The sequence below is a fragment of the Camponotus vicinus genome, unplaced genomic scaffold, assembly GCF_025532165.1.
Source record: "Camponotus vicinus isolate PSW18456_S1 unplaced genomic scaffold, iyCamVici1.0 SCAF_4, whole genome shotgun sequence".
In the NCBI taxonomy this organism is placed as follows: Eukaryota; Metazoa; Arthropoda; class Insecta; order Hymenoptera; family Formicidae; genus Camponotus; species Camponotus vicinus.
Genome location: NW_028141976.1, coordinates 693,846 through 716,206, shown reverse-complemented (window position 1 = coordinate 716,206; position 22,361 = coordinate 693,846). Strand labels below are relative to the sequence as shown.

At 28.8% G+C, this 22,361-nt stretch overlaps 4 protein-coding genes across 14 annotated transcripts; 2 read left to right on the top strand and 2 right to left on the bottom strand.

The window, feature by feature from the left end:
* Positions 1-498: 498 nt before the first annotated feature.
* On the bottom strand, positions 499-10,936 carry LOC145971081 (uncharacterized). Of its 6 annotated transcripts, none has more exons than XM_083098380.1 (12): positions 10,813-10,936; positions 9,909-10,155; positions 8,890-9,125; positions 7,836-8,816; positions 7,573-7,742; positions 7,287-7,437; positions 4,277-4,447; positions 3,854-4,087; positions 3,451-3,671; positions 2,158-2,317; positions 1,677-1,789; positions 499-1,480 (listed from the first exon to the last, which is right to left on the bottom strand). In XM_083098380.1, the coding sequence occupies exons 6-12, from the start codon at positions 7,354-7,356 to the stop codon at positions 1,466-1,468; spliced, it is 984 nt and encodes a 327-aa protein (XP_082954506.1). In that variant the 5' UTR covers positions 7,357-7,437; positions 7,573-7,742; positions 7,836-8,816; positions 8,890-9,125; positions 9,909-10,155; positions 10,813-10,936; the 3' UTR covers positions 499-1,465. The 6 variants fall into 6 exon arrangements, with proteins under 6 accessions (XP_082954506.1, XP_082954505.1, XP_082954507.1 ...); XM_083098379.1 differs by having other exon boundaries at positions 8,912-9,125; XM_083098381.1 differs by having other exon boundaries at positions 7,573-7,723; positions 8,912-9,125.
* Positions 4,965-6,405, top strand: LOC145971082 (uncharacterized). Its single transcript, XM_083098386.1, has 4 exons — positions 4,965-5,186; positions 5,258-5,428; positions 5,618-5,851; positions 6,034-6,405. Exons 1-4 carry the CDS (start codon positions 5,003-5,005, stop codon positions 6,309-6,311), a joined length of 867 nt encoding a protein of 288 aa, XP_082954512.1. The 5' UTR covers positions 4,965-5,002; the 3' UTR covers positions 6,312-6,405.
* Positions 10,937-11,726: 790 nt separating the features above from the next.
* On the top strand, positions 11,727-22,165 carry LOC145971077 (uncharacterized). 6 transcript variants are annotated; one of them, XM_083098364.1, is made up of 12 exons: positions 11,727-11,849; positions 12,507-12,753; positions 13,535-13,748; positions 13,844-14,824; positions 14,937-15,087; positions 15,223-15,373; positions 18,213-18,383; positions 18,573-18,806; positions 18,989-19,209; positions 20,347-20,506; positions 20,875-20,987; positions 21,184-22,165. In XM_083098364.1, exons 6-12 carry the CDS (start codon positions 15,304-15,306, stop codon positions 21,196-21,198), a joined length of 984 nt encoding a protein of 327 aa, XP_082954490.1. In that variant the 5' UTR covers positions 11,727-11,849; positions 12,507-12,753; positions 13,535-13,748; positions 13,844-14,824; positions 14,937-15,087; positions 15,223-15,303; the 3' UTR covers positions 21,199-22,165. The 6 variants fall into 6 exon arrangements, with proteins under 6 accessions (XP_082954490.1, XP_082954488.1, XP_082954489.1 ...); XM_083098362.1 differs by having other exon boundaries at positions 14,918-15,087; XM_083098363.1 differs by having other exon boundaries at positions 13,535-13,770; positions 14,918-15,087.
* Positions 16,255-17,695, bottom strand: LOC145971079 (uncharacterized). Its single transcript, XM_083098377.1, has 4 exons — positions 17,474-17,695; positions 17,232-17,402; positions 16,809-17,042; positions 16,255-16,626 (listed from the first exon to the last, which is right to left on the bottom strand). Exons 1-4 carry the CDS (start codon positions 17,655-17,657, stop codon positions 16,349-16,351), a joined length of 867 nt encoding a protein of 288 aa, XP_082954503.1. The 5' UTR covers positions 17,658-17,695; the 3' UTR covers positions 16,255-16,348.
* Positions 22,166-22,361: the final 196 nt, after the last annotated feature.

The following is a 22,361-nucleotide window of genomic DNA, read 5'->3' as shown; positions in this document are numbered from 1 at the left end:
ATGCACACCCACACATACGGTCTTTTTGTTCACATATATACATACATACATATATATATATATATATATATATATATAAAATATATATAATAAAATATATATAAAAAATATATATATATATATAAAAAAAGTTATGCATTAATTTTGTCCAGGAATATATATATATATATATATATACCCACACAACATTATGTCGTCTTAAAGAAGTCTTAAAGACGTCATGAAATTTCTAAAGACGTCTTAAGAAGTTATCAGAATTACATCTTTATGACGTCTTTAAGACGTCTTATGTCCCGATTTAAGATATCTGTCGGGCATTGTTTTAAGACGTCTCACTCAAGACGTCCCAATCAAGACATAATTAAATGTCTCACTCAGGATGTTATAAAGACGTCTCAGACATTTCAATTAAGACGACTTTTAGACGTGCGTAATTCGGTCGGTAAAATAGCTGCATTGATTTATTGATTTATTCTATAATAAATAATAAAACTCATCTTAAGTTCATTTCTTTATTATATTTTGAATATTTATACATATTTTTATGAACACTATATGCTCCTAATAAATAATTTACGATTACTTTTTAAATTATATCTTATATGATATAGAGAGGAGAATATTACAAGAGAATTATGTATTAAATAAAATACGAATTTAAATGAAGTAATAAAGAATAGAATATGAATGTAAATATATCATAATAAAGAAATACATAAAAATATACTTTAATTTCTAATAGAAATAAACTACTTTAATATTTTTCAAAATGTTTGTGATAAATAAAAAATGATTTTTACTCTATTCATTTATGTGTATAGCATATATATGCTGTGTATATACATACATACTATAATACAAGATTGAAATCTTATGATCTGTACAATCTAAATCATATTATTTTAGTCATTTTTATCAAGGACCTATAGCTTACTATTCTGCTGAATTTACTTCCAAAATTGAATAATTGCTAGCTTAAATCTAATTAAGTTAAACTCTAGTCTAGCTAAAATGATTTAGCTTAAAAGAAAATGGATAGAATTTTTTCTTACAGGATTTCTCTGAGAGCAAAAATTGCAGATCCATAATTTTGCACGATAGTCTACTTGATATAATGGATTTAAAATAGCTCTGCATGTTAAGCCGACGGCACACGGTACGATTTTTCGTACTGGATTTGATAAGATTTAGTAAAATACTAAAAATGCACCAATCAGAATGCAGCATTTCTAATATTTTACTAAATCTTATCAAATCCAGTACGAAAAATTGTACCGTGTGCCGTAGGCTTAAATCTTGTACATAAAACTGGATCATATTGAATTGGCGGAAGATCTACTCGTTCCTTAATTGGTTGATACAAAGTTTTCAATGGTACAACTAGTCTAGTAGCATCAATACGCGATGATGACCAAGCATTCCATTGCGCACATCGTCACAATCTTCATTTTGTTGAATAAAATCTTCATATGTCATAGTGCTGTAAAAAAATATACAAAAGATAATTGAAATAGATAAGTGAAATATGATTTAAGATATACATTTACATATATTAAAAAACATATATTAATTTCAATGTTTTCTCATTTTCAACACTAAAAATGTTATGCAGCAACATTATACAGCCCTATTGTTTTTTAAATAATATCGTATGGAATTTTCAATAATTTACCAACCTTTTTCTCCTTGTTCCTTAAATAGTTGAGGCGATCTCCCGCATGTCGTAACCATTCTTGGATGGTCTTTTTAATATCGTGCATATTACTTTTTTCGTCGTCCGAAACGTATGCTGAAAAACGATTTGTTACATAATTATTAAAATATTTTGTGCTTTAATTCCAATAGTTAGAATAGGGTAGTCATGAAGTAAAGTATAGCTATAAACGTTTGCAACTTTTGGAAAGAATATAAAAATTTTGATCCGTAAAAAATTGGAAAGAGTATAAAGTGTAGAAGAATATTTGAACGAAATTTGAAGTAAGATCTTATTAATAATTCTGAAGAAAAATTTAAAGTTAAAAGTGCACGTTACATCTAAGCATATGTTAGATACTATCTCGAATACTGATGTTCGAATACATTAAAGGTGCAACTATTTTTAAACAATATTACATAAAAAGGAGAAATAAAAATATATCTTAAAGAAATAATAATTACCCATAATAACTGTGACAAAACTTGTGTCCTTAATTGCCGTTGATCCTTTTTGGCCTGTCCATGATAATTTGCGGCACAATTCATCCGATAATGTGTATTTTATAATATTCCTTGTCTTGTGAACGAAAGTGTTTCCTCCAATTTTTGCAATTTTCCTTTTCTATAACAGAATGTTACAAAAATGTTTAATAATATTTTCAATTTAAGCCGCTTGAAGAAAAAGGAAACATGAATTTAATATATTTTAAGAGCTTCTTTCAAAATTACTAAGCGACAAAAGGCAGCAAAAATTGTAATAAAATTTAAAAGAATGTTATATATTACGCTTTAAGTAAATTTAAGTAAATATTTTATACTATATATCTAAATTTGCGCACTAATAACCGCGTGTCTTTTGATTTTTATTTGCCTTTTTACCCCTTAGTAATTTATTATTATGTTGAGCCTATTATTTTCATTATTTTATTTTTCAAAATTGTTTTTATTATATGAATAAATAAATAAATAAATATATATATATATATATATATATATATATATATATATATATACATACAGGGTGTGTCAGACCACCAGTATCAGCCGAATATCTCGAAAACCGAGAACGGCAGACAAAAATGTTTCCTATAAAAGTTATAGGGTTTCAAATAATGCACAGTAATATTAGTACGACCTTGAATAGCGTTGTCAAGATCATGTGAAGGTCACCTTCAATTTCTTAAATGGAACCATTTATTTTTCATTACGTTATTATTCTTGTAGCTTATCTCGAGAGCTTTCCAAAACACTATAATTAAGTTAGTTTTCATTAAGTACTTGCAGAGTTATGAGGCTTGAAATCGTTTCTTAATTTTATATAAACCGTAAAATATCTTATTTTGTACATAAAAGTATTAAGGTGAGGTAATCGTAAAATATTCATTTTTCGATTACCTCACCTTAATACTTTTATGTACAAAATAATGAGAGGAATCAATTGGTGTAAAGAAAACATAGTTATTTTTAAGAAAAAATTGTAATTGTTAATTGCAAATTACATATTTTTTTTTCGAAACAACTTTGTGTTTTTTTTACACCAATTATCTTATCTTAATACTTTTATGTACAAAATAATGAGAGGAATTAATTAGTGTGACACCCAGTATATTCAATATCTAGATTTTGTCTTCTACTTTTATCTCTACAAAAGAATTTTTGTTGTTGATTGAATTATAGAAATATACATTTATTTCACATTTAAAAATAGAGAGAAGAAGAAAAAAAAAATGGACGCAAAAACAGAAAAGTACTCACTAATTGTTTCCGAATCTCTCTGTCCTTTTGGAGATCCGTGTCAAATTTGAAAAATTCGTCAACTGTTGATAGCGGAAATTCCGGCAATAATTGGACTTCGTCATTATTATATATTGTATTAGCTGGTCCTGCGTTATTTATTAAATTTATTATTATCTCCAACTGTCTCGTATTCTTTTGTATGAGATTTTTAATAATTTTTTGTTCGGTACAACACGCATCTGTATAAGATAAAAAAGAAAAATATTTATTTCTCTTTATAAGTATCATTAAAATTATCTGTTTAGTTATTTTATACAAGTACATACATACGAAATTAAGTACATATAACATATTGCTATTATAAGTACAATATAACGATATAATTAAGAAGGAAGAATAAAGAATAAAGTTTAATACATACCATAGCATTTTTCCAACTGATTGCCATTGGCATTGAAAGTTGTCATGTCATCACCGTCAAGCACATTATCGGGGCTAATCATAATGTCACCAATATCATCATCATCATTGTTATCATCAGGCACATTGTCATTATTAAGCCCATTACCATCATCACGCACATTAGCATTACCGCAAGACACGTAATCACCTACTAAACTTTCGTTCAACCATTCCTCATCAGTAATGTCAACATCTGTAAATATAAAGTCTGTGAGTTCATTTTGTTAGTTATACTGTTCATCACAGTGTTATTAAATTTCATTCATTGTAAACTATTTTATATAATTTTCACTTAACGCAATTTTTTATATTATTTTTTCTAGAATATATTTTTATACGCATTTTTTTCTTGGGTAACGATTAAATGAATAGAATTAATTACCGGTTTTGCTGTAATTTTCAAGTTCATCATGAAACGATGGTCTTTTAATTGTTCTTTTTTGTGGTTCCTGTATAATTGAATATCCTTGACTTAGTGCTTGCATTGGTCCTTCATCGGATGTGGATACAGTTTCTGCTCGTTTCTCGGCTTGTATGGCTGTTTCATAAGAATCTATGCAAAATAATTTTGATGGAAGTAGTATCAGCAACGCAAATTGATGCTAAAGCTGTAAAAATATTTTTCAGTCACATGTATTATATAATGCCTCTTTTACATTTGTAAAAACAGTGAGTAGTGTTACCTTTATTTATATGCATATAGTGCTACATTTATTTTTATGCATATAAATGTTAAAAGTTATCAAAAATCTTCGATTTTAATCTTCCTTTTTCTAACGACTGTAACGTGAAAAATATTTTTTTTGGATATTTTCTCTTATATGCCAAAAATAACGCCAATTTTATTGCCATCACTTTTTGATACACTTAGAGCTTCTGCCCACAGGACGCGGAAACGCTTGCCACGCGGCAAAAAGTGACGCAGTAATCAATCAACGTATTGTAGTCCTAGCGTTTATTAGCTACCGCGTAACTTTTTCCCGCGCGGCAAGCGCTTCCGCGTTCTGTGGGCAGGAGCTCTTATTTGTATATGTGTAATATATTTTTTAGCATTACTGAGAAAAATGATATTCAACATTTAATCAGTACTAAAATTTAACAATTTCAAATGTATTATGTAATATTTTTTGACGATTGGTGCTCCATAGTACCTGACGTTTGGGTAGATGTTAAGGCAAGAACCTTCAAATGGCCACCAAAAGAAATAAACGTCAGAAGAGCTGTTCAGAAAAATATTTTTCCCTGTGACGACTGGGATGTTCAACAGTATAGACGCATTGTAGGGCCATATGGTAATGAAACTGAAACTATGTAATTTTATTTTGGAAGAATTTTGTAATTACATCAAAATTATTTTGCATAGATTCTTATGAAACAGCCATACAAGCCGAGAAACGAGCAGAAACTGTATCCACATCCGATGAAGGACCAATGCAAGCACTAAGTCAAGGATATTCAATTATACAGGAACCACAAAAAAGAACAATTAAAAGACCATCGTTTCATGATGAACTTGAAAATTACAGCAAAACCGGTAATTAATTCTATTCATTTAATCGTTACCCAAGAAAAAAATGCGTATAAAAATATATTCTAGAAAAAATAATATAAAAAATTGCGTTAAGTGAAAATTATATAAAATAGTTTACAATGAATGAAATTTAATAACACTGTGATGAACAGTATAACTAACAAAATGAACTCACAGACTTTATATTTACAGATGTTGACATTACTGATGAGGAATGGTTGAACGAAAGTTTAGTAGGTGATTACGTGTCTTGCGGTAATGCCAATGTGCGTGATGATGGTAATGGGCTTAATAATGACAATGTGCCTGATGATAACAATGATGATGATGATATTGGTGACATTATGATTAGCCCCGATAATGTGCTTGACGGTGATGACATGACAACTTTCAATGCCAATGGCAATCAGTTGGAAAAATGCTATGGTATGTATTAAACTTTATTCTTTATTCTTCCTTCTTAATTATATCGTTATATTGTACTTATAATAGCAATATGTTATATGTACTTAATTTCGTATGTATGTACTTGTGTAAAATAACTAAACAGATAATTTTAACGATACTTATAAAGAGAAATAAATATTTTTCTTTTTTATCTTATACAGATGCGTGTTGTACCGAACAAAAAATTATTAAAAATCTCATACAAAAGAATACGAGACAGTTGGAGATAATAATAAATTTAATAAATAACGCAGGACCAGCTAATACAATATATAATAATAACGAAGTCCAATTATTGCCGGAATTTCCGCTATCAACAGTTGACGAATTTTTCAAATTTGACACGGATCTCCAAAAGGACAGAGAGATTCGGAAACAATTAGTGAGTACTTTTCTGTTTTTGCGTCCATTTCTTTTTTCTTCTTCTCTCTATTTTTAAATGTGAAATAAATGTATATTTCTATAATTCAATCAACAACAAAAATTCTTTTGTAGAGATAAAAGTAGAAGACAAAATCTAGATATTGAATATACTGGGTGTCACACTAATTAATTCCTCTCATTATTTTGTACATAAAAGTATTAAGATAAGATAATTGGTGTAAAAAAAACACATAGTTGTTTCGAAAAAAAAATATGTAATTTGCAATTAACAATTACAATTTTTTCTTAAAAATAACTATGTTTTCTTTACACCAATTGATTCTTCTCATTATTTTGTACATAAAAGTATTAAGGTGAGGTAATCGAAAAATGAATATTTTACGATTACCTCACCTTAATACTTTTATGTACAAAATAAGATATTTTACGGTTTATATAAAATTAAGAAACGATTTCAAGCCTCATAACTCTGCAAGTACTTAATGAAAACTAACTTAATTATAGTGTTTTGGAAAGCTCTCGAGATAAGCTACAAGAATAATAAAGTAATGAAAAATAAATGGTTCCATTTAAGAAATTGAAGGTGACCTTCACATGATCTTGACAACGCTATTCAAGGTCGTACTAATATTACTGTGCATTATTTGAAACCCTATAACTTTTATAGGAAACATTTTTGTCTGCCGTTCTCGGTTTTCGAGATATTCGGCTGATACGGGTGGTCTGACACACCCTGTATGTATATATATATATATGCAAATATATATATTGCAAATATGCAATAATGCAGTTATTTGAAATTAAATTGAATGTTGCACACAAAATGGACACAGTATATATTGCGAATACACTAGCAACTTATGACAAATGACTGCTATCATAAGATAAATGAAAACTTTATCTGAGATGCTCCTTTCTTCTTTCAGTTAAAAAGAATGTCAAAAAATATATATTGATATATGAAATATGAGACCTAAAAGTATCAATAAGTTTTAAATATATCATGTGTTTTATACAAATAACAACTTACCTATAAAAACTAGTTTTATTTGGGGAATTATTGAATACTTGAAGAATTGTGATCTGCGTAAATAATACATAAATTGTGGATACAAGGAAAAATTTTCTGCCAATCTAAAGCTAGTTGGATCATCTTTTGCATATTCTCCGAATTTTTGATACTGCAATAACAAGATTTTACACCTCAAAATAGATAAAATATATATTTATGTGTAAATCTATATGTATAAATACATAAAGTTTAAGCTTTATATTAAGTGTAATTGGGCAGAATTTTAATGATAGAAACTACTAACAAGTCTAATCAGAATATGATCAACCCATCTTCAAACATTTGGACCATCATCACTTTCTGCTCGAAATACAGTTAAACGTGACATAAAAACAGCTGTTGCTTCCTCAAATTCTATGCTTACATGATGCAAAGATGATGATTCATCTGCCCAACTAATAATTAAAGATATCCCTATAACATCATAAATATTTATGATATATTATTATTTATGATATTATAAATATTTATGATATACATATAATGTATAATAAAAAATATATTTACTTTCTTGCAATAGTAGTAACTCTAATTCGCCTTTGTCCATTACTATGTTAATATTGGATAATGAATTGAATACAGCCTCTTCCACTTTGCGGAATTGGGGCTGTATGTTAATTTGCAACTTCAAAGAATAATGCTGTTGTTGTAGATGGTGTCAATGAACAAAATTTCCACTGACAAGCCTACTTCTTGTAGTACTCCAACACTTGATCCTTTCTCCCACTGACATACAAAAGATCCAATTGCTCCAGGAACTTTAATTTTCTGAGATGTTTTTACTTCTAAGATTGCATTGAATGCTATTTTCAAATCACCCTTGGCATCTGTAGCAAATATTCGTTGAAAAGTTTGTTTGAATAATGAAGAATTAAATGAATCCCCCATCATCATATGACCACCAGTAGAGTTGCAATATTGTCGCCTTTCTAATAAACCAGTTTGGTGTCAAGAGCACAAAAATAAATATCTATTATAAATATCTATTATGGCTATTAGTTGCAGCACGTGATGCAAGTGTATCATAATGCTTAATTGCCTTTTTATGCTTAGCATTATCTTTTTGAATATCATGATGTGATCTGATTGGTTGTCATAAATCATCAGTTACAACTTGGCCAGGTCCTTGAGAACATGGTCCGCCAACAAATAGCATAATCCTTAAATACATTGATAGCATTATATGTAGGATTACAATGAAAAATATAACATATATACATCATATTACAACATATAAGCATCAGTATTTGCATAACTAGCTTCTAAGAGACCCGTGGCGACTGCTAATGCCACACTTGTAGATCGCAATGAACGTTTCTCTGGACCAACAGACCATGGATCACGTTGCAGTTCTCCTAAAAGATCTGTCGAACTGTCTCATATCACACTTATGTACTGGTTACAAAAAGCGATTAGCAGCTGGCAATAGTTACGCACCAGGTCCTCTTGGTTGATTTGGATTTTGTCCAGGAATTAGTCTACCTATACCTATCAAAATGTAATGTGAATAAAATGCAATAAAGTAATCATGAAGAACAATGACTAATATAGTAAATATAACTTGGGACTTATTCTATTCGTACCTAACATATCTTGAACTTGTTTTGGTTGAAGATCCTTTGTGCTTCTAATTCATGAACATGAATCATTTTGCCAAATGTGATAAGACCAATAAGAGCATTGAGTGAAAGCATAGACAATGATATTTGTAATGAATCTTTAAGTGCCTCTATTCTTCATCATTCAGACATATGTATCCGCAAAAAGTAAAAATATTGATGGCAAACATTGGGCACGCTAAATAATACATATAAATACATACAATTGGACTGAGATAGAATAATATTTAAAGTAATATATAAGTAACATATATATATATATATATATATATATATATATATATATATATATATATCATAAATTTATATATAATAAAAACTATAATAAATCATGTAATGTCAATAAATGATAATAAAAAAAATGTTCGAAAAGAATCAAATCTTAAAAAAAGTAAAATCAAAAATATTTGTTTTATAATATAACTATTCAACATATATAACACATATATAACACTATTATTCAAATAAATGCATACATTTTGATCATTTAAATATATTTCCCTTTTGTTTCTTATTTCGAAGAATTTCCTCATAAATTCTTTTTGCAAAGTTTTTTTCTCATAATTATTAATATAACTCACAATATGTGTATTATAATGTAACTTAAAAAAAATAATATATAATGATAACACAAATTTAGAATTTATTGAAATATAAAAATACCTTTACAATATTTTTATGAATACTATATGCTCCTAATAAATAATTTGATTTTTTAAATTATCTTATATGATATAGACAGAAAATTACAAGAGAATTATGCATTAAATAAAATACGAATTTAAATGAAGTATAAAGAATAATAAAGAATATGAATGTAAATACATCGTAATAAAGAAACACATTAAAATATACTTTAATTTCTAATAGAAATAAACTACTTCAATATTTTTCAAAATGTTTCTTGTGATAAATAAAAAATGATTTTTGTTCTATTCATTTATAATACCTTATTACTTACCACAATAGTCTACTTGATATAATGGATTTAAAATAGCTCTGCATGTAGATCTTGTACATAAAACTGGATCATATTGAATTGGCGGAAGATCTACTTGTTCCTTAATTGGTTAATACAAAGTTTTCAATAGTACAACTAGTCTAGTAGTATCAATACGCGATGATGGCCAAGCATTCCATTTATGGAACGCACACAATCTTGTTGAATAAAATTTTGTTGAATAAAATCTTCATATGTTGTCATAATGCTGCAAAAAAAATATACAAAAGATAATTAATATATTTTTTTACAATATAGAGTTTAATTTTTTTACACATACATACATATACATATATATATATATAACGTAGCATAAAGTTGTAAGCGAAATGAACCAAATCCATTTCCTACTATGGCCATGTTCCAAAATTCACTGCCAGCGCTGAAAATATATAATATACGTAACGTGAACTAAAGATTTTCAGCGCTGGCAGTGAATTTTGGAACACGCCCTAAGCCCATTCTACAATGGCAAAAACAAGGCTGTAGGAGTAAAGAATAAACTGTTTCTAATGAAGTAAAGACAAGAAGTAACGAAATAGAAATTCTCATTAGTACTCTAAGGTAATAGTAGTACAAAATGAGAATTGTCTATTTCATTACTTCTTCTTCTTTACTTCACTAAAAACGATTTAATCTCTACTCCTACAGTCTTGTTACTGCCATTGTAGAATGGACTCTATGTATGTTCTACGGCGGACGCGCAATAAGAATTAAGAACGCAGAATTCTTCCGTGACTGCGTATGCGAGACCACCGTAGAACGCACGAAATCCATAGGAAATGGATTTGGTTATTTCGCTTACATCTTACAACCTTATGCTATGGCCATTGCAGACCCGGCTTTAAATATCATTAATTCTTACCTGTGCAAAGCACTGCTCAACTTTGGTAAATGGAATAATTTATTTTCCAACTCGATCCCGTCTAATGCCTGGCTGGCCTGGCACCGCGGCCATCTTAAAAATGGCGTCTTAAAATAAATGTTCTTAAAAACATCAGAAAGACGTCTATTGGTCAGGTCTTAAAGGCGTCATAAGAAAGGCATGTTTAAGATGTTTAAAAAAATACGTCTTAAATTGAATGTCTTACAGACGTTAGAAAGACGTCTATTGGTCAGGTCTTAAAGGCGTCATAAGAAAGGCATGTTTAAGACGTTTAAAAAAATACGTCTTAAATTGAATGTCTTAAAAACATCAGAAAGACGTCAATTGATCAAGTCTTAAAGGCGTCATAAGAAAGGCATCTTTAAGACGTTTAAAAAAATACGTCTTAAATTGAATGTCTTAAAAACATCAGAAAGACGTCAATTGGACAAGTCTTAAAGGCGTCATAAGAAAGACATGTTTAAGACGTCTTCAAGACATGCATGTTGTGTGGGTACCCACCCCACACAACATGCATGTCTTGAAGACGTCTTAAACATGTCTTTCTTATGACGCCTTTAAGACTTGTCCAATTGACGTCTTTCTGATGTTTTTAAGACATTCAATTTAAGACGTATTTTTTTAAACGTCTTAAAGATGCCTTTCTTATGACGCCTTTAAGACTTGATCAATTGACGTCTTTCTGATGTTTTTAAGACATTCAATTTAAGACGTATTTTTTTAAACGTCTTAAACATGCCTTTCTTATGACGCCTTTAAGACCTGACCAATAGACGTCTTTCTAACGTCTGTAAGACATTCAATTTAAGACGTATTTTTTTAAACATCTTAAACATGCCTTTCTTATGACGCCTTTAAGACCTGACCAATAGACGTCTTTCTGATGTTTTTAAGAACATTTATTTTAAGACGCCATTTTTAAGATGGCCGCGGTGCCAGGCCAGCCAGGCATTAGACGGGATCGAGTTGGAAAATAAATTATTCCATTTACCAAAGTTGAGCAGTGCTTTGCACAGGTAAGAATTAATGATATTTAAAGCCGGGTCTGCAATGGCCATAGCATAAGGTTGTAAGATGTAAGCGAAATAACCAAATCCATTTCCTATGGATTTCGTGCGTTCTACGGTGGTCTCGCATACGCAGTCACGGAAGAATTCTGCGTTCTTAATTCTTATTGCGCGTCCGCCGTAGAACATACATAGAGTCCATTCTACAATGGCAGTAACAAGACTGTAGGAGTAGAGATTAAATCGTTTTTAGTGAAGTAAAGAAGAAGAAGTAATGAAATAGACAATTCTCATTTTGTACTACTATTACCTTAGAGTACTAATGAGAATTTCTATTTCGTTACTTCTTGTCTTTACTTCATTAGAAACAGTTTATTCTTTACTCCTACAGCCTTGTTTTTGCCATTGTAGAATGGGCTTAGGGCGTGTTCCAAAATTCACTGCCAGCGCTGAAAATCTTTAGTTCACGTTACGTATATTATATATTTTCAGCGCTGGCAGTGAATTTTGGAACATGGCCATAGTAGGAAATGGATTTGGTTCATTTCGCTTACAACTTTATGCTACGTTATATATATATATATGTATATGTATGTATGTGTAAAAAAATTAAACTCTATATTGTAAAAAAATATATTAATTATCTTTTGTATATTTTTTTTGCAGCATTATGACAACATATGAAGATTTTATTCAACAAAATTTTATTCAACAAGATTGTGTGCGTTCCATAAATGGAATGCTTGGCCATCATCGCGTATTGATACTACTAGACTAGTTGTACTATTGAAAACTTTGTATTAACCAATTAAGGAACAAGTAGATCTTCCGCCAATTCAATATGATCCAGTTTTATGTACAAGATCTACATGCAGAGCTATTTTAAATCCATTATATCAAGTAGACTATTGTGGTAAGTAATAAGGTATTATAAATGAATAGAACAAAAATCATTTTTTATTTATCACAAGAAACATTTTGAAAAATATTGAAGTAGTTTATTTCTATTAGAAATTAAAGTATATTTTAATGTGTTTCTTTATTACGATGTATTTACATTCATATTCTTTATTATTCTTTATACTTCATTTAAATTCGTATTTTATTTAATGCATAATTCTCTTGTAATTTTCTGTCTATATCATATAAGATAATTTAAAAAATCAAATTATTTATTAGGAGCATATAGTATTCATAAAAATATTGTAAAGGTATTTTTATATTTCAATAAATTCTAAATTTGTGTTATCATTATATATTATTTTTTTTAAGTTACATTATAATACACATATTGTGAGTTATATTAATAATTATGAGAAAAAAACTTTGCAAAAAGAATTTATGAGGAAATTCTTCGAAATAAGAAACAAAAGGGAAATATATTTAAATGATCAAAATGTATGCATTTATTTGAATAATAGTGTTATATATGTGTTATATATGTTGAATAGTTATATTATAAAACAAATATTTTTGATTTTACTTTTTTTAAGATTTGATTCTTTTCGAACATTTTTTTTATTATCATTTATTGACATTACATGATTTATTATAGTTTTTATTATATATAAATTTATGATATATATATATATATATATATATATATATATATATATATATATATGTTACTTATATATTACTTTAAATATTATTCTATCTCAGTCCAATTGTATGTATTTATATGTATTATTTAGCGTGCCCAATGTTTGCCATCAATATTTTTACTTTTTGCGGATACATATGTCTGAATGATGAAGAATAGAGGCACTTAAAGATTCATTACAAATATCATTGTCTATGCTTTCACTCAATGCTCTTATTGGTCTTATCACATTTGGCAAAATGATTCATGTTCATGAATTAGAAGCACAAAGGATCTTCAACCAAAACAAGTTCAAGATATGTTAGGTACGAATAGAATAAGTCCCAAGTTATATTTACTATATTAGTCATTGTTCTTCATGATTACTTTATTGCATTTTATTCACATTACATTTTGATAGGTATAGGTAGACTAATTCCTGGACAAAATCCAAATCAACCAAGAGGACCTGGTGCGTAACTATTGCCAGCTGCTAATCGCTTTTTGTAACCAGTACATAAGTGTGATATGAGACAGTTCGACAGATCTTTTAGGAGAACTGCAACGTGATCCATGGTCTGTTGGTCCAGAGAAACGTTCATTGCGATCTACAAGTGTGGCATTAGCAGTCGCCACGGGTCTCTTAGAAGCTAGTTATGCAAATACTGATGCTTATATGTTGTAATATGATGTATATATGTTATATTTTTCATTGTAATCCTACATATAATGCTATCAATGTATTTAAGGATTATGCTATTTGTTGGCGGACCATGTTCTCAAGGACCTGGCCAAGTTGTAACTGATGATTTATGACAACCAATCAGATCACATCATGATATTCAAAAAGATAATGCTAAGCATAAAAAGGCAATTAAGCATTATGATACACTTGCATCACGTGCTGCAACTAATAGCCATAATAGATATTTATAATAGATATTTATTTTTGTGCTCTTGACACCAAACTGGTTTATTAGAAAGGCGACAATATTGCAACTCTACTGGTGGTCATATGATGATGGGGGATTCATTTAATTCTTCATTATTCAAACAAACTTTTCAACGAATATTTGCTACAGATGCCAAGGGTGATTTGAAAATAGCATTCAATGCAATCTTAGAAGTAAAAACATCTCAGAAAATTAAAGTTCCTGGAGCAATTGGATCTTTTGTATGTCAGTGGGAGAAAGGATCAAGTGTTGGAGTACTACAAGAAGTAGGCTTGTCAGTGGAAATTTTGTTCATTGACACCATCTACAACAACAGCATTATTCTTTGAAGTTGCAAATTAACATACAGCCCCAATTCCGCAAAGTGGAAGAGGCTGTATTCAATTCATTATCCAATATTAACATAGTAATGGACAAAGGCGAATTAGAGTTACTACTATTGCAAGAAAGTAAATATATTTTTTATTATACATTATATGTATATCATAAATATTTATAATATCATAAATAATAATATATCATAAATATTTATGATGTTATAGGGATATCTTTAATTATTAGTTGGGCAGATGAATCATCATCTTTGCATCATGTAAGCATAGAATTTGAGGAAGCAACAGCTGTTTTTATGTCACGTTTAACTGTATTTCGAGCAGAAAGTGATGATGGTCCAAATGTTTGAAGATGGGTTGATCATATTCTGATTAGACTTGTTAGTAGTTTCTATCATTAAAATTCTGCCCAATTACACTTAATATAAAGCTTAAACTTTATGTATTTATACATATAGATTTACACATAAATATATATTTTATCTATTTTGAGGTGTAAAATCTTGTTATTGCAGTATCAAAAATTCGGAGAATATGCAAAAGATGATCCAACTAGCTTTAGATTGGCAGAAAATTTTTCCTTGTATCCACAATTTATGTATTATTTACGCAGATCACAATTCTTCAAGTATTCAATAATTCCCCAAATAAAACTAGTTTTTATAGGTAAGTTGTTATTTGTATAAAACACATGATATATTTAAAACTTATTGATACTTTTAGGTCTCATATTTCATATATCAATATATATTTTTTGACATTCTTTTTAACTGAAAGAAGAAAGGAGCATCTCAGATAAAGTTTTCATTTATCTTATGATAGCAGTCATTTGTCATAAGTTGCTAGTGTATTCGCAATATATACTGTGTCCATTTTGTGTGCAACATTCAATTTAATTTCAAATAACTGCATTATTGCATATTTGCAATATATATATTTGCATATATATATATATACATACAGGGTGTGTCAGACCACCCGTATCAGCCGAATATCTCGAAAACCGAGAACGGCAGACAAAAATGTTTCCTATAAAAGTTATAGGGTTTCAAATAATGCACAGTAATATTAGTACGACCTTGAATAGCGTTGTCAAGATCATGTGAAGGTCACCTTCAATTTCTTAAATGGAACCATTTATTTTTCATTACTTTATTATTCTTGTAGCTTATCTCGAGAGCTTTCCAAAACACTATAATTAAGTTAGTTTTCATTAAGTACTTGCAGAGTTATGAGGCTTGAAATCGTTTCTTAATTTTATATAAACCGTAAAATATCTTATTTTGTACATAAAAGTATTAAGGTGAGGTAATCGTAAAATATTCATTTTTCGATTACCTCACCTTAATACTTTTATGTACAAAATAATGAGAAGAATCAATTGGTGTAAAGAAAACATAGTTATTTTTAAGAAAAAATTGTAATTGTTAATTGCAAATTACATATTTTTTTTTCGAAACAACTATGTGTTTTTTTTACACCAATTATCTTATCTTAATACTTTTATGTACAAAATAATGAGAGGAATTAATTAGTGTGACACCCAGTATATTCAATATCTAGATTTTGTCTTCTACTTTTATCTCTACAAAAGAATTTTTGTTGTTGATTGAATTATAGAAATATACATTTATTTCACATTTAAAAATAGAGAGAAGAAGAAAAAAGAAATGGACGCAAAAACAGAAAAGTACTCACTAATTGTTTCCGAATCTCTCTGTCCTTTTGGAGATCCGTGTCAAATTTGAAAAATTCGTCAACTGTTGATAGCGGAAATTCCGGCAATAATTGGACTTCGTTATTATTATATATTGTATTAGCTGGTCCTGCGTTATTTATTAAATTTATTATTATCTCCAACTGTCTCGTATTCTTTTGTATGAGATTTTTAATAATTTTTTGTTCGGTACAACACGCATCTGTATAAGATAAAAAAGAAAAATATTTATTTCTCTTTATAAGTATCGTTAAAATTATCTGTTTAGTTATTTTACACAAGTACATACATACGAAATTAAGTACATATAACATATTGCTATTATAAGTACAATATAACGATATAATTAAGAAGGAAGAATAAAGAATAAAGTTTAATACATACCATAGCATTTTTCCAACTGATTGCCATTGGCATTGAAAGTTGTCATGTCATCACCGTCAAGCACATTATCGGGGCTAATCATAATGTCACCAATATCATCATCATCATTGTTATCATCAGGCACATTGTCATTATTAAGCCCATTACCATCATCACGCACATTGGCATTACCGCAAGACACGTAATCACCTACTAAACTTTCGTTCAACCATTCCTCATCAGTAATGTCAACATCTGTAAATATAAAGTCTGTGAGTTCATTTTGTTAGTTATACTGTTCATCACAGTGTTATTAAATTTCATTCATTGTAAACTATTTTATATAATTTTCACTTAACGCAATTTTTTATATTATTTTTTCTAGAATATATTTTTATACGCATTTTTTTCTTGGGTAACGATTAAATGAATAGAATTAATTACCGGTTTTGCTGTAATTTTCAAGTTCATCATGAAACGATGGTCTTTTAATTGTTCTTTTTTGTGGTTCCTGTATAATTGAATATCCTTGACTTAGTGCTTGCATTGGTCCTTCATCGGATGTGGATACAGTTTCTGCTCGTTTCTCGGCTTGTATGGCTGTTTCATAAGAATCTATGCAAAATAATTTTGATGTAATTACAAAATTCTTCCAAAATAAAATTACATAGTTTCAGTTTCATTACCATATGGCCCTACAATGCGTCTATACTGTTGAACATCCCAGTCGTCACAGGGAAAAATATTTTTCTGAACAGCTCTTCTGACGTTTATTTCTTTTGGTGGCCATTTGAAGGTTCTTGCCTTAACATCTACCCAAACGTCAGGTACTATGGAGCACCAATCGTCAAAAAATATTACATAATACATTTGAAATTGTTAAATTTTAGTACTGATTAAATGTTGAATATCATTTTTCTCAGTAATGCTAAAAAATATATTACACATATACAAATAAGAGCTCCTGCCCACAGAACGCGGAAGCGCTTGCCGCGCGGGAAAAAGTTACGCGGTAGCTAATAAACGCTAGGACTACAATACGTTGATTGATTACTGCGTCACTTTTTGCCGCGTGGCAAGCGTTTCCGCGTCCTGTGGGCAGAAGCTCTAAGTGTATCAAAAAGTGATGGCAATAAAATTGGCGTTATTTTTGGCATATAAGAGAAAATATCCAAAAAAAATATTTTTCACGTTACAGTCGTTAGAAAAAGGAAGATTAAAATCGAAGATTTTTGATAACTTTTAACATTTATATGCATAAAAATAAATGTAGCACTATATGCATATAAATAAAGGTAACACTACTCACTGTTTTTACAAATGTAAAAGAGGCATTATATAATACATGTGACTGAAAAATATTTTTACAGCTTTAGCATCAATTTGCGTTGCTGATACTACTTCCATCAAAATTATTTTGCATAGATTCTTATGAAACAGCCATACAAGCCGAGAAACGAGCAGAAACTGTATCCACATCCGATGAAGGACCAATGCAAGCACTAAGTCAAGGATATTCAATTATACAGGAACCACAAAAAAGAACAATTAAAAGACCATCGTTTCATGATGAACTTGAAAATTACAGCAAAACCGGTAATTAATTCTATTCATTTAATCGTTACCCAAGAAAAAAATGCGTATAAAAATATATTCTAGAAAAAATAATATAAAAAATTGCGTTAAGTGAAAATTATATAAAATAGTTTACAATGAATGAAATTTAATAACACTGTGATGAACAGTATAACTAACAAAATGAACTCACAGACTTTATATTTACAGATGTTGACATTACTGATGAGGAATGGTTGAACGAAAGTTTAGTAGGTGATTACGTGTCTTGCGGTAATGCTAATGTGCGTGATGATGGTAATGGGCTTAATAATGACAATGTGCCTGATGATAACAATGATGATGATGATATTGGTGACATTATGATTAGCCCCGATAATGTGCTTGACGGTGATGACATGACAACTTTCAATGCCAATGGCAATCAGTTGGAAAAATGCTATGGTATGTATTAAACTTTATTCTTTATTCTTCCTTCTTAATTATATCGTTATATTGTACTTATAATAGCAATATGTTATATGTACTTAATTTCGTATGTATGTACTTGTATAAAATAACTAAACAGATAATTTTAATGATACTTATAAAGAGAAATAAATATTTTTCTTTTTTATCTTATACAGATGCGTGTTGTACCGAACAAAAAATTATTAAAAATCTCATACAAAAGAATACGAGACAGTTGGAGATAATAATAAATTTAATAAATAACGCAGGACCAGCTAATACAATATATAATAATGACGAAGTCCAATTATTGCCGGAATTTCCGCTATCAACAGTTGACGAATTTTTCAAATTTGACACGGATCTCCAAAAGGACAGAGAGATTCGGAAACAATTAGTGAGTACTTTTCTGTTTTTGCGTCCATTTTTTTTTTCTTCTTCTCTCTATTTTTAAATGTGAAATAAATGTATATTTCTATAATTCAATCAACAACAAAAATTCTTTTGTAGAGATAAAAGTAGAAGACAAAATCTAGATATTGAATATACTGGGTGTCACACTAATTAATTCCTCTCATTATTTTGTACATAAAAGTATTAAGATAAGATAATTGGTGTAAAAAAAACACAAAGTTGTTTCGAAAAAAAAATATGTAATTTGCAATTAACAATTACAATTTTTTCTTAAAAATAACTATGTTTTCTTTACACCAATTGATTCCTCTCATTATTTTGTACATAAAAGTATTAAGGTGAGGTAATCGAAAAATGAATATTTTACGATTACCTCACCTTAATACTTTTATGTACAAAATAAGATATTTTACGGTTTATATAAAATTAAGAAACGATTTCAAGCCTCATAACTCTGCAAGTACTTAATGAAAACTAACTTAATTATAGTGTTTTGGAAAGCTCTCGAGATAAGCTACAAGAATAATAACGTAATGAAAAATAAATGGTTCCATTTAAGAAATTGAAGGTGACCTTCACATGATCTTGACAACGCTATTCAAGGTCGTACTAATATTACTGTGCATTATTTGAAACCCTATAACTTTTATAGGAAACATTTTTGTCTGCCGTTCTCGGTTTTCGAGATATTCGGCTGATACTGGTGGTCTGACACACCCTGTATGTATATATATATATATATATATATATATATATATATATATATATATATTTATTTATTTATTTATTCATATAATAAAAACAATTTTGAAAAATAAAATAATGAAAATAATAGGCTCAACATAATAATAAATTACTAAGGGGTAAAAAGGCAAATAAAAATCAAAAGACACGCGGTTATTAGTGCGCAAATTTAGATATATAGTATAAAATATTTACTTAAATTTACTTAAAGCGTAATATATAACATTCTTTTAAATTTTATTACAATTTTTGCTGCCTTTTGTCGCTTAGTAATTTTGAAAGAAGCTCTTAAAATATATTAAATTCATGTTTCCTTTTTCTTCAAGCGGCTTAAATTGAAAATATTATTAAACATTTTTGTAACATTCTGTTATAGAAAAGGAAAATTGCAAAAATTGGAGGAAACACTTTCGTTCACAAGACAAGGAATATTATAAAATACACATTATCGGATGAATTGTGCCGCAAATTATCATGGACAGGCCAAAAAGGATCAACGGCAATTAAGGACACAAGTTTTGTCACAGTTATTATGGGTAATTATTATTTCTTTAAGATATATTTTTATTTCTCCTTTTTATGTAATATTGTTTAAAAATAGTTGCACCTTTAATGTATTCGAACATCAGTATTCGAGATAGTATCTAACATATGCTTAGATGTAACGTGCACTTTTAACTTTAAATTTTTCTTCAGAATTATTAATAAGATCTTACTTCAAATTTCGTTCAAATATTCTTCTACACTTTATACTCTTTCCAATTTTTTACGGATCAAAATTTTTATATTCTTTCCAAAAGTTGCAAACGTTTATAGCTATACTTTACTTCATGACTACCCTATTCTAACTATTGGAATTAAAGCACAAAATATTTTAATAATTATGTAACAAATCGTTTTTCAGCATACGTTTCGGACGACGAAAAAAGTAATATGCACGATATTAAAAAGACCATCCAAGAATGGTTACGACATGCGGGAGATCGCCTCAACTATTTAAGGAACAAGGAGAAAAAGGTTGGTAAATTATTGAAAATTCCATACGATATTATTTAAAAAACAATAGGGCTGTATAATGTTGCTGCATAACATTTTTAGTGTTGAAAATGAGAAAACATTGAAATTAATATATGTTTTTTAATATATGTAAATGTATATCTTAAATCATATTTCACTTATCTATTTCAATTATCTTTTGTATATTTTTTTACAGCACTATGACATATGAAGATTTTATTCAACAAAATGAAGATTGTGACGATGTGCGCAATGGAATGCTTGGTCATCATCGCGTATTGATGCTACTAGACTAGTTGTACCATTGAAAACTTTGTATCAACCAATTAAGGAACGAGTAGATCTTCCGCCAATTCAATATGATCCAGTTTTATGTACAAGATTTAAGCCTACGGCACACGGTACAATTTTTCGTACTGGATTTGATAAGATTTAGTAAAATATTAGAAATGCTGCATTCTGATTGGTGCATTTTTAGTATTTTACTAAATCTTATCAAATCCAGTACGAAAAATCGTACCGTGTGCCGTCGGCTTAACATGCAGAGCTATTTTAAATCCATTATATCAAGTAGACTATCGTGCAAAATTATGGATCTGCAATTTTTGCTCTCAGAGAAATCCTGTAAGAAAAAATTCTATCCATTTTCTTTTAAGCTAAATCATTTTAGCTAGACTAGAGTTTAACTTAATTAGATTTAAGCTAGCAATTATTCAATTTTGGAAGTAAATTCAGCAGAATAGTAAGCTATAGGTCCTTGATAAAAATGACTAAAATAATATGATTTAGATTGTACAGATCATAAGATTTCAATCTTGTATTATAGTATGTATGTATATACACAGCATATATATGCTATACACATAAATGAATAGAGTAAAAATCATTTTTTATTTATCACAAACATTTTGAAAAATATTAAAGTAGTTTATTTCTATTAGAAATTAAAGTATATTTTTATGTATTTCTTTATTATGATATATTTACATTCATATTCTATTCTTTATTACTTCATTTAAATTCGTATTTTATTTAATACATAATTCTCTTGTAATATTCTCCTCTCTATATCATATAAGATATAATTTAAAAAGTAATCGTAAATTATTTATTAGGAGCATATAGTGTTCATAAAAATATGTATAAATATTCAAAATATAATAAAGAAATGAACTTAAGATGAGTTTTATTATTTATTATAGAATAAATCAATAAATCAATGCAGCTATTTTACCGACCGAATTACGCACGTCTAAAAGTCGTCTTAATTGAAATGTCTGAGACGTCTTTATAACATCCTGAGTGAGACATTTAATTATGTCTTGATTGGGACGTCTTGAGTGAGACGTCTTAAAACAATGCCCGACAGATATC

What these genes read in the sequence shown, in the direction of transcription:
- LOC145971082 (XM_083098386.1), top strand. Translation starts at nt 5,003, where the DNA reads ATGTATTATGTAATATTTTTTGACGATTGGTGCTCCATAGTACCTGAC. An exon ending in TGAAAATTACAGCAAAACCG is followed by an intron (nt 5,429 to 5,617) that starts GTAATTAATTCT and finishes TTATATTTACAG; the next exon opens with ATGTTGACATTACTGATGAG. An exon ending in TCAGTTGGAAAAATGCTATG is followed by an intron (nt 5,852 to 6,033) that starts GTATGTATTAAA and finishes TATCTTATACAG; the next exon opens with ATGCGTGTTGTACCGAACAA.
- LOC145971077 (XM_083098365.1), top strand. Translation starts at nt 15,304, where the DNA reads ATGTATTATTTACGCAGATCACAATTCTTCAAGTATTCAATAATTCCC. An exon ending in TGAAAATTACAGCAAAACCG is followed by an intron (nt 18,384 to 18,572) that starts GTAATTAATTCT and finishes TTATATTTACAG; the next exon opens with ATGTTGACATTACTGATGAG. An exon ending in TCAGTTGGAAAAATGCTATG is followed by an intron (nt 18,807 to 18,988) that starts GTATGTATTAAA and finishes TATCTTATACAG; the next exon opens with ATGCGTGTTGTACCGAACAA.
- LOC145971079 (XM_083098377.1), bottom strand. Translation starts at nt 17,657, where the DNA reads ATGTATTATGTAATATTTTTTGACGATTGGTGCTCCATAGTACCTGAC. An exon ending in ACGCATTGTAGGGCCATATG is followed by an intron (nt 17,403 to 17,473) that starts GTAATGAAACTG and finishes TATTTTGCATAG; the next exon opens with ATTCTTATGAAACAGCCATA. An exon ending in TCAGTTGGAAAAATGCTATG is followed by an intron (nt 16,627 to 16,808) that starts GTATGTATTAAA and finishes TATCTTATACAG; the next exon opens with ATGCGTGTTGTACCGAACAA.
- LOC145971081 (XM_083098380.1), bottom strand. Translation starts at nt 7,356, where the DNA reads ATGTATTATTTACGCAGATCACAATTCTTCAAGTATTCAATAATTCCC. An exon ending in TGAAAATTACAGCAAAACCG is followed by an intron (nt 4,088 to 4,276) that starts GTAATTAATTCT and finishes TTATATTTACAG; the next exon opens with ATGTTGACATTACTGATGAG. An exon ending in GAGAGATTCGGAAACAATTA is followed by an intron (nt 2,318 to 3,450) that starts GTGAGTACTTTT and finishes ATTCTGTTATAG; the next exon opens with AAAAGGAAAATTGCAAAAAT.